Source organism: Otolemur garnettii, unplaced genomic scaffold, assembly GCF_000181295.1.
Source record: "Otolemur garnettii isolate 467f Iridium unplaced genomic scaffold, OtoGar3 scaffold00041, whole genome shotgun sequence".
Lineage (NCBI taxonomy): Eukaryota > Metazoa > Chordata > Mammalia > Primates > Galagidae > Otolemur > Otolemur garnettii.
In genome coordinates this window covers 14,318,644-14,329,241 of record NW_003852436.1, presented here as the reverse complement: position 1 = coordinate 14,329,241, position 10,598 = coordinate 14,318,644, and the positions used below count along the sequence as shown (strand labels likewise).

At 36.3% G+C, this 10,598-nt stretch overlaps 1 protein-coding gene across 3 annotated transcripts in view; it reads left to right on the top strand.

Annotated features, from left to right (window-relative positions):
* Positions 1-10,598, top strand: part of PLRG1 (pleiotropic regulator 1) — a 24,343-nt gene that overhangs the window by 7,250 nt on the left and 6,495 nt on the right. The window contains exons 1-8 of one of the 3 annotated variants that reach the window (XM_003790228.2): positions 2,487-2,625; positions 4,232-4,338; positions 5,383-5,525; positions 6,347-6,400; positions 7,172-7,265; positions 7,722-7,809; positions 9,096-9,197; positions 10,227-10,319. In XM_003790228.2, the coding sequence (XP_003790276.1) occupies positions 2,617-2,625; positions 4,232-4,338; positions 5,383-5,525; positions 6,347-6,400; positions 7,172-7,265; positions 7,722-7,809; positions 9,096-9,197; positions 10,227-10,319 (690 nt within the window). In that variant the 5' untranslated portion in view covers positions 2,487-2,616. Of the gene's footprint in view, positions 1-2,486; positions 2,626-4,231; positions 4,339-5,382; positions 5,526-6,346; positions 6,401-7,171; positions 7,266-7,721; positions 7,810-9,095; positions 9,198-10,226; positions 10,320-10,598 lie in introns of those variants that run through there. The other 2 variants (XM_003790229.3, XM_023513437.1) reach the window with 2 other exon arrangements.

Below are 10,598 nucleotides of genomic sequence, written 5' to 3'. Positions count from 1 at the left end.
TGTGGCTAAATAATGAGAATGTTTTTATTGTTTCTCTATGAAGCATGCTGATTCTCTATGCTGGTTTTTGGTAACATATTTTTCTTAAGCCTCACAATGCCTATCACACTGCTATTTCTTCTCTGGTTCTGTAAACACGGAAAATATTGCTGCAAAATAGAAACATTTGTAAGTACAAATGCTTATTTGTAAGAGTAAACTAGAAGAGTCACCATCATGTCCAATATTGATACTTGTTTTTGTGACATGGTATTGTAGGTTGAATTGTGCTCCCCCACAAACCCACATTTAAAATTCCTAATCCCTAGTACCTAAGAATGTGACCTTATTTGGAAATAGGGCCTTTGCAGGTGTAATTAGTTAAGATGAGACCATGCTAGAGTGGGTGCTTAATCCAATATGATCCATGTCATCCACAAGGGGGAAATTTGAACCCTGGCACATTTACAGGGAGAATGCCATGTGAAGATGAAGACAGAGACAGAAGTGATGCAGCAGAAGCCAAGGAATGCTGAAGATTGTCAGTGAACCACCAATGCTGATAGCTTGATTTCAGGTTTCCTATTTCCAGAACTGTGAGACAGCACTGTATATTTCTGTTGTTTAAGCCACGCAGATGGCAGTATTTTGTTACATCAACCCTAGCAAACTAATACATATGAGATCAGGCTTCTTGTAGAAGAGGAGATTGCAATTGTGACAAGCAATGCTTTGCTTTTCTCTTCTCTCTCTCACATTCACATACACAGCTGTTACTAAGATATTTATAACTGATAGTACCTGATTATTCCCAAAGCCTTTCCAGGCATTAACTGGAAGAATAGCTCTCTCATTGTCGCCTACAATCCCAGAAGCTTTTGTTTCAAACTGTGCTATCAGAAAGTATCTAACACTATCTTAGCATTTAGACCAATTCTTAGCACTGTGGTAAATAATTAAAAAACAAACATTTTGAAGAATTGTCCAAGTATCAATTTTCACAGGTTCTGACCTCAGGAATTCAAATAATAAACAATATCTTTCACTCTTACTCTTTTGAATTAGTGAAGAATTTCAAATATGAAATGTAAAGGAGGGGTATACTGAGCTACACAGCTCTAAATAATATGATATATAATGTTTTTTTAAGGGTCATATATTTAGTCTTCTAAGCTAAAAGCACTTACCATAAAAATAGGGTAAGAAGCTGATGAAAATTGCATTCAAATCTATACTCGTGTGACCTATTACTACTTAAGAGCAAAAAACACATTTGAAAAAGAATGAAAATGTTTTCTGTACTGGTAAGAAAAAAACTTAGCCTAAAATCTGTCATCATGGTTTTGCACAGACAGACATAATATTAATATTTATGGTAATAAATTTTTCACCGTGTCTGCTTTATGGAAAAACCCTCTGAGCCCTTTTGCAGAGCAGTAGTGACACCTACTGTTCAAATAAGGCATCTTAAGATGTTCCCCAAGACAGAACAGAATCCCTTGCTAATCCAGTGAAAGTTACAGAAAACAAAACAAATGAAATGTTTCCCACATAAATAAAAACATGTTTCTACAACAAACATAATTCATGAATACCTGACCTAGGATAACAGGGTCACTTAAGTTCTTTATCTAAAATACTGTAAATTTCCAAGTGGTGACATAATTCTGTAAATTAAAGAGTTTTTAAAGGAACAAAATCCAGTGAAATTTACCTCAAACATTTCAATATTTTTATGAGTCTCAGATCAGAAATTAAATGTTTCCAATATGATTAAATATCTAACACTTTAATAGGCCTAAATAGATAGTTATTGTATTGCCATAGATACATTTATCTTCCTTACATTTTTATAGTTTCATAATCATTTAAAACATGTTTTTTCCCATAGTTTTTACTACCGATAGGTAAGCATAATACGATTTAGTTCCCCTGAGTGTATATTTCATAATATGGCATTTCCTTGCAAGGTCTACCATCCCAGGCCACTTTTACAGGAGACTAGTTTTAAGCCAAACTCACACTCGAATTCAGAGATGATTGTATTTTCGAATAAAAATATGACCTTAACGTTTTTAATAAATTCCTAAGTGAGACTGTTGATTCACTTGGCTATGTTTTTGCTACCCTTCTTTCCACTCTCAACGTATATGCTGTATGCTCTGGGTAGGTGACCCCCAAACAGATCAGGGCGCTGGAAGAGCCTAAGAGCCCATGGAGGGTGGAGTGGGGTTGCTCTCCTGACCATTAAGTTCTCTGAATAAGAAGCATTAAGCTTCCAGGGAACACTGCACAAACAACCAGGACCCCAGATCAAAATATTTAGGACTGAGAGTAAGACAGAAAACATTGATTTTAAGACATCTTACAGAGATAAACGAAAGCCTTCAACCAAGGGATTCCAGGAGTCTCCGCCCCTCGAACGCGAGAGCCCGCCCCGAGGCGGTCCCGAGGAGGAAGACCCGCCCCCTCGATCCCCCTCCGCGGGTGGAGCCCAGTGCGCGTGCGCGGGGCTTACATCACATCCGGCGCCAGGGCACCCCGTTCCGGAAGGGGCAGCACAGTTGTGGCGGCAGGTTCTGGGTGGATGATTAGTAGTATTTCTTCGCTGCGGGAGGTGGGATACTCTGCAGCATCATGGTGGAGGTAAAGTGACACTCGGGCTTTGAAGAGTCGTTTGCTTCTGGCCCTTTTTTTTTACTTTGCCAGCGGGCGGGGGAATCGAGAGTGAAGTCTGAGGAGAGAAGAGACTGCAAGAAGGAGCTGTTTGGCCGAGGCCGGGTGGTCTTTTCTTTTGCTTTTCGGGAGAAGGAGCGAGGCGGGATGGGAACCCGAGGCAGAGGTTCTGTCCGGGCGGGAAGCCTGAGATAATTCGTCTAGTCCTCTTTTGGCCCTTGGCAACTGGGCTCTGTCCTCGGAGGCGGGGCTTCAATTGATGTTCTGCCCCTGGTACTCGCCGCCTGCGGGCCAGTGTCAATGATTCTGTGTCCTGCGAGACTGGCTATGTTCTCTGTCTTCAGTTCGTCTCATTTCAGCTCTACCCTCAGAAAATCTGCCGTTCTTCACGTGTTTCCCTAGCTTACTGCAGGCCTTATCCTTATTATCCCAAATATTTCTTGATTGCATCCACTTTTCTCCTTATCCACCGCAATCTGCCTTAATTCAGACCAACATCATCTTTCATTAGGACTGGTGCGCTGCTTCCAGCTAGATACCTTTCTATTTTTGTTCTTCTATAAGTTTTTCTGTTTAAAACGTTAAGTTGGTCATGCTTTTCTTGATTAGCACCTTTTACTAGCCTGTGTTACAGGAGTATAGTCAGTTGTAATGATCTAAAAGTCTTCACCTGGTGTCTGCCCTTTCACCTTCACCTTGCACAACAAAGCACCCTCTCACCGAGCAGGCACGACTGTGCTGCCTTCCTGGCATCATTTCGGCTAATGACCACCTTTGTACATGACATTTTCCTCTGTCTAGGTTTTTTTTTTTTTCTTTTGAGACAGAGTCACATTGTGTCACCCTCGGTAGAGTGCCATGGCGTCACTGCACACAGCAACCTTAAACTCTTGGGCTTAAGCAATTCTCTTGCCTCAGCCTCCCAAGTAGCTGGGACTACAGGCGCCCACCACAGTGCCCAGCTATTTTTTGTTCCTGTTGACATTGTTTAGCTGGCCCGGCCGGGTTTGAACTCACCACCTTCGGAGTGTGTGGCTGGCGCTGTAACCACTGTGCTACGGGTGCCAAGCCTGTCCAGGTTGTTTTTAACCTCTGTTCTGTGCAAGGCTAATTCTGTCCCTGCTTGAAATCACCTCTGAGAGAGCTTTCACAATTATTTCTTCCATTCTCTGACTCAGCCTCTTGTTGCCTTCATAGCACTTATCAAAATGTGGAATTATTTTGCTTATATTTATTTGTCTGTTTCCTCTTGAGCACAGGGAGTATGACTGCTTTATCTTCCTTCTGTTCTTAGCTTCAAGCATAGTATTTGCCAGACACATAGTGTAAGCCCAGTAAAAATTTATTGAATAAGTAACTTAATGTCAGTTATCACTCAGTTGCTTTCCTGGGGCTCTGGCCAAAGAGGTGCTTGCTCCTCTACTCTGAAGTTGGCTCCTGTAGCTTGCTATAAGTAGCTGTGGTGAGGACTAGAAAGCTTTTAAATTCAACATGTATAGTGTGTAACTAATTCGTCTTTAGGTGATGTGTGTAGTTAGTTTGTAGCTAGATGTGTAACTCTACTTTTTCTTTCTAGGAGGTACAGAAACATTCTGTGCACACACTTGTGTTCAGGTCATTAAAACGGACCCACGACATGTTTGTAGCTGATAATGGAAAACCTGTGCCTTTAGATGAAGAGAGGTAGGTATATTTCTATTTCACTTGCTAAAATATATAAAGTTCTAATATTGGGGGAAGAGAGCAGGGAAAGGGAGACTTTTGAAGACTCGTTAGTAATACTAACAGTCACAGACTGTCCATTCGATAATAAGTGGTGTTTTGGCATAATTTAAGCTAATTTAACGTCTTTTGGCCTTATCTTTTACAGTAAAAATCCCATTAATTAATTGCATTTTACAAATACCCGGTAATAATTAGGAGAGTCCCTTTTATAATCAATCACTTTGTATGTGCTTTCAGCTTCCCGCTGCTCTCAGAGCCTTGCTGAGCTGAAATTGTACCTGGCCAGTACCTCTACTCCCATCTTTTCTCGTTAGTATGGTGAAGATTTTTGAGTGGTGGCATAATTTTGGTTCTACATCTCCAGCTCCAGTCTGGGATTGCATTATGTGCAGTGTTCCTTCTTTGTCCTTTACCCTTGTTTTGAAATCTACTTAATTCCTCAAACAAGCATTTACATTTAGTTTATAAAATAGACTATTCTTAAAAGTAATATAAGTGCATTTCTTTTTAAAATACTGAACGAATTAAGTACTTTGACTAGTTCTCACTAATCTCTTTAGATACATCTAGTAAAGGTTGCTATAGAATTTTTACTATATTTTTATATTTAGACATTTGAAGGAAAGTATATTGACTGGGAAGTTTTTTAAAAGATATGTTGGTTTTCATATCCTTTTAAATCAGTTGGACCCTTAATAATTCATTACAAAAGGTTTTGTATTTATTAGGTAACAAACTAAAATATTACTTAGATTTAATGAGTGCTATGTAGTGAATTGTGAACAAAAGTAAATAGATACACTGTGGAAATGCACTTGGACATTTTTGATTCTTTAACTGTTTAACTTTAAAATCTTAACTATTAATAGAAATTTTTTCTATGCAATTAGGCAAACTTAAGCTATTTAAGTACTTGTTTCTTGGCTATCAATAAATATTTGCTTTGGTGAATATATTTAAAGTATTTAAGGATGCATTTTTATGTTTATAATTTTTAAATAGTCACAAACGAAAGATGGCAATCAAGCTTCGTAATGAATATGGTCCTGTGTTGCATATGCCTACTTCGAAAGAAAATTTTAAGGAGAAAGGCCCTCAGAATGCCGCAGATTCATACGGTCATAAACAGTATCCTGCTAATCAAGGTGAGTGTGGTATTACCAGAAATGTCAGCTCCTCTACAACAGGGCCTTTACCTAACAAATGCAAACATTGTAACCTAATCGTTTGTACCCTTATATTAATCGAAGAAAAAAGAAAGAAAGAAATGTCAGCACTTACACATGAATTTAAAAATAGAAAACCTAATTAAATGTGTTATTAGTCCCAATCCTGGAAGGACTAATGTGGTTATACAATATTTAATGCCTATACCAATATTATAATGAAAGTCTTGATTTCCTCATGGAAGTAATGAAATTATTGGTTGGTGGTTTTTTTTTTTTTCACATAGAAAATAACACCCAGTAATATAATGAGGATAGAAATTCTTAGGATTTGAAGAAGGTCACCATGGAAATTTAAAAAATAAAATGGTGACTATTCCTAACCTATATGGAAACCATCTGTCCTTCATGAGAAAGATGAAACTGAATGCTGAATTTGTAATGAATTAAGAGAATCCAAGATTTCAAAGGAAACCAATTGGAGAAAAATCAGAATGGATCATCACTTGATAGGAAGGCCTCTTCACACAACAGTGCTGTACACGTATAGCAAATTCACAAGCCTTCTTAGCTTTGTATCAGCAAATGAAAATACCTGTGCACACAGTGTACAAAAATCAAAACAAAAATGATCAAATTCTTTTATTTCCAGCTTGAATTTAGTTGGAAAAATTTGAGAAATCTAGTTGGATATTATTTGATACATTAGAAGAGATGATACTTCCCTGTAAGATAAATTCACCACTGATAAACCTTTTTCCTTTTCTCTATCTCTCACTCTCTCTTTTTTCTTTTTTTAGGGCAAGAAGTTGAATATTTGGTGACAGGTACACATCCATATCCACCAGGACCTGGTTAGTGAGCTGTTGCATATCAAAAATGTATTGTCACATATGTTTTCACTAATGAGCCAATAATGAGATTCTGTTGCCTGTAAAATATAAGCTCAGTAACTAAGTATCCATACATAGCTTTTTAAGATAATAATTACTAATACGTGTGTGCATTCATTTGGCAAACAATTCTTAAGTTACCTATATATTTTCAAGTACTGTGATAGGAATTCAAAAACAAAAAGACTGCTCCAGGCCTGGACAGTGGTATAGGCAAACATGTAAATGTCACTAAGCTTATAAAAATGATAAAATGTTAGTATAAAAACAGATATGATAGAAACATGTTGACATCTCTGAGTATGTGTAGAGCAATTTGCACATAGATGGAATGGCCTGTCTAACAAAGTAGCGAACACATGGCCTAGTATGCATAGAAAGTACTGAGAAATCAAGTACTTGTTATTATGATAACTTTGAATCACTCTTGGAAGAATTGTTAATATTTGAGGAACTGCTTACTTCTTGTTTTTGAAGGCCTTTGTTCAAATATAATATACATTAGACTTTACTATCTTGGGCTACTTTAGTACCCAGTTACTTATCAAATTTGAGTGAGCTGTTATTAACCAATATTTACTGTAAAAACATTAGAAACAAAAGTAAACAAAACCTAATCAAAATGCATATATCACCCTCTGGAAATAATAGCCATTTGTTGTTTTATTTTAAATGCTTGTAAATGAAAATGAAGGTAGTTACCACAAGGAATTAATGTTTTTATTTTAATAGGGGTTGCTCTGACAGCAGATACTAAGATCCAAAGAATGCCAAGTGAATCAGCTGCACAGTCCTTAGCAGTGGCATTGCCTTCTTCTCAGGCCAGGTATGAGATATTATGCATATAATTACAAAAATTTTGGAAACATATTTCACTGTTGACATTTTGTCATTTTTAAATTTGTTCTCTTTTCTTTTTTTCTTTCTTTTTTTTTAAAGAGACAGAATCTCACTCTGTTGCCCAGGCTAGAGTATAATGGCCTGATCATAACTCACTATAACCTTGACCTCCTTGGCTTAAGCAGTCGTCCCCCAAGTATGTGGGACTACAGGCATGCCACACCTGGCTAATTTTTTAATTTTTTGTAGAGACAGGGTCTCATGTTGCCCAGGCTGGTCCTGAACAGGTGTAAGCCACTGCATACAGCCTAAATCGGTTTCTTTATAACTATTACATGACATTTTCTTTCATCAGGCTTATAAGAATGTAAAATATAGGGATGGTTTTATAGAATATAAGACTGGAAGCATTGTTTTGAATGTGGTATGTCTTTTCTGTCAGGACTGATGCAAATCGTACTGCAGCTGGTGGAAGTGAATACCGACATCCTGGGGCTCCTGACCGTTCACAGCCTACAGCAGTGAATTCAGTAAGTTTCCCTGGGTTAGATGATGGCTTTCTAACTTTTGGAACATGTTGCCTTATTTCTCTTTATCCCAAAAGTCTTACCATAAGTATTAAAGAAATGAATGCTTGTTTGGAATTGTTAAGGTAAATAGCAGCTTGAACTAGTTGTTAATATTTCACAGCCCTAATTTGTTAATAAATTGATATATTTTTTAGAATTAAAAATTCTTTTATTTCTGTGTATACTTGCACATTGTACATGGGATGTGTTTTAATGAGGATAATGTGATCTTGGTAGATACTGTCCAATGTTAAAAGTACATGGAGTGTTGTGAAACTTGTGTATGTGTTAAGTATGAAAGTCTTTTTATTAAATTCTAACTTGGTTTATATAGTTGAGTGCTGTTAGTGTAGTAATATTCGGGATTGTACAACTAGTCTTATACATCAACATTTAGAAATACCTGAGTTCATCTCTTAAGTAAATGACAGCTGCTCTTAGCTTAGTGAAAGTAATTGTAGAAAAAATAACTGAAAATATGCAGTTTATTTCATTATGTCACTTGAAATAAGTATGGGCTTTATTTTCTCAGCTTGCTGTACAATTCATTTGGCTTTACAAAGTCAATGAATTTATACCTTACCACCACATTTCTTCCTTCATCCTCCCTGCAGAGCATATTTCTCTGTCCAGGCTCTCTGCCTTCTTAGGAGAATATCATGTAAGCTTCTTGAGAGCAAGAATTTTATGGACCTAAATATTTAAGGGATGAATGGATGGATGGTAACAGTAGATGGTATTATCAACAGGTATACCTTTTAAAAGAGTATTAAATACTATATTAGAAGATACAAGAGCTATCAAAGGTAGTGGCATTAATACATTTAAAATGACTTGCATAGTAACAGGAGCTTACATGGAAGGAGCATTTTCTACTTTTTAAATCTTCACGGTGACCCTATGAGATAGTCACCATTTTTCCTGTTTTACAAATGAGGCACATGTAGAGGTTACATAATTTCTACCTAAGGTCAATCACCTAGTTTTTGAGCCCATACACACTGATGTGTGTTCTTAAGTTTAATGCCCATTATCTCTCAGGTTTTTAAATTGCTTTTTAAAATTAATATACAATAATTTTTTTATTGTTAGAAAATAAGTATAAGATGAATCTTAGAAAAAAAATTTGTTCTTCATTTAAGGAAAAAATCTTTCATAAGTCCCTCTTTCAATTTCCATTTGTGAAATGATAACATGAAATCTTAGGTATGATATCTTAATAATGACGTAATCTGTTGCGTGTCTAGATTGTTATGGAGTCTGGAAATACCAAGAACTCTGCACTGATGGCTAAAAAAGCCCCTACAATGCCAAAACCCCAGTGGCACCCACCTTGGAAACTCTACAGGGTGAGCACAAGTTCATTTTATTACATTGTGTGAAACATGATTGCTTTCTACTTTTTGACTAGAGCTGAAGAAAAAGAATAAGGAGGAAAAGAGTGATATGAAAATGGGTAGCGGGATCTGAGGTGGGCTGAGAAGGGGCTTAGGCATGATCTTAAAAGATATTTTGTGAGGAGACTTTGCTCCGCAAAAGCTATACTTTTTTGTATAAAATATTGATAAAAGGCTACATAAAGGGGAGAGCAGGAAAAATAAATTTAGGAAAGTGTTTAAACTATTTAATACAAATGACAAGCTAGGGAGAAACACCCTGTAAAGTTTCTTTGGAACTACCAATTATCTTATTAACGACAACGGGTTGAAATGATTAAATATATACCAGATCTAAAATAAAATGTATATAGTAGGAGATGTATAGCTATGCATATACATTTAGTAGATATTTTTAAGATTTTTATTTTTCAAATGATTGTACAGTAAAAGAGACTTTTCTTTTGGCATACAGTGCTAATGAATTTTAATCATTGTTTAGGTTTGGGTAACCACTACCACAAGTTTTATCACCGGAAAAAAATACTCCCTGTGCTATTCTTTTATAGTCAGGCCCTCCTCCACCCTGCCAACAAATGTTTTCTATCACTATAGTTGTAGGGTTTTTGTGAATTAATAACATGAAATTTTAGGTATGATATCTTAATAATATCATTATTTACTTTTTGAGACTGGCTTCCTTCACTCAGCTTAATGCCTTTGAGATTCATTCAAGTTGTTGTATATTAATAATGCATTCTTTTGTATTGCTAAGTAGTATCCCATTGGGGTATAACACAATTTAGTGTATCTACCCATTAAAGGCAATTTAACATTTATTATTCTGAAATCTAATTGTTAAGGACATTTTTGATTTGAAGATAAGAGAGGAGCAATTCAAACCAGGGTTATGGTTAAAATTGAGTACATTTTAATTTCTGTGTTAACATGTGTGCCCATTCTACTTTTTTTTTTTTTTTCCATCCTACTTTTTAAATACAGGTTATCAGTGGGCATCTTGGCTGGGTTCGATGTATTGCTGTGGAACCTGGAAATCAGTGGTTTGTTACTGGATCTGCTGACAGAACTATAAAGGTAAAAGGGAAGGAAAACTTTGTCTTTTCGTGTAAGTTTAACCTGTTGTAATTTGCTTCCTATGATGGAAATTGCTATTGCAGTTCTGCTGATTTCTTACCCTGAATATGGACTACATTTTTTGTATTTATTGTCTATGGCAGTAGGCGTTCCAAATAGAATATGTGGGAAATGCAGAGAACTATAAAAGAACATAGACCCATACGTAATCTTACCACTCAGTTATTTGTATGAACTTTATTTTAATATTTATTTTTGTGTATATGTGTCAGTGCATTT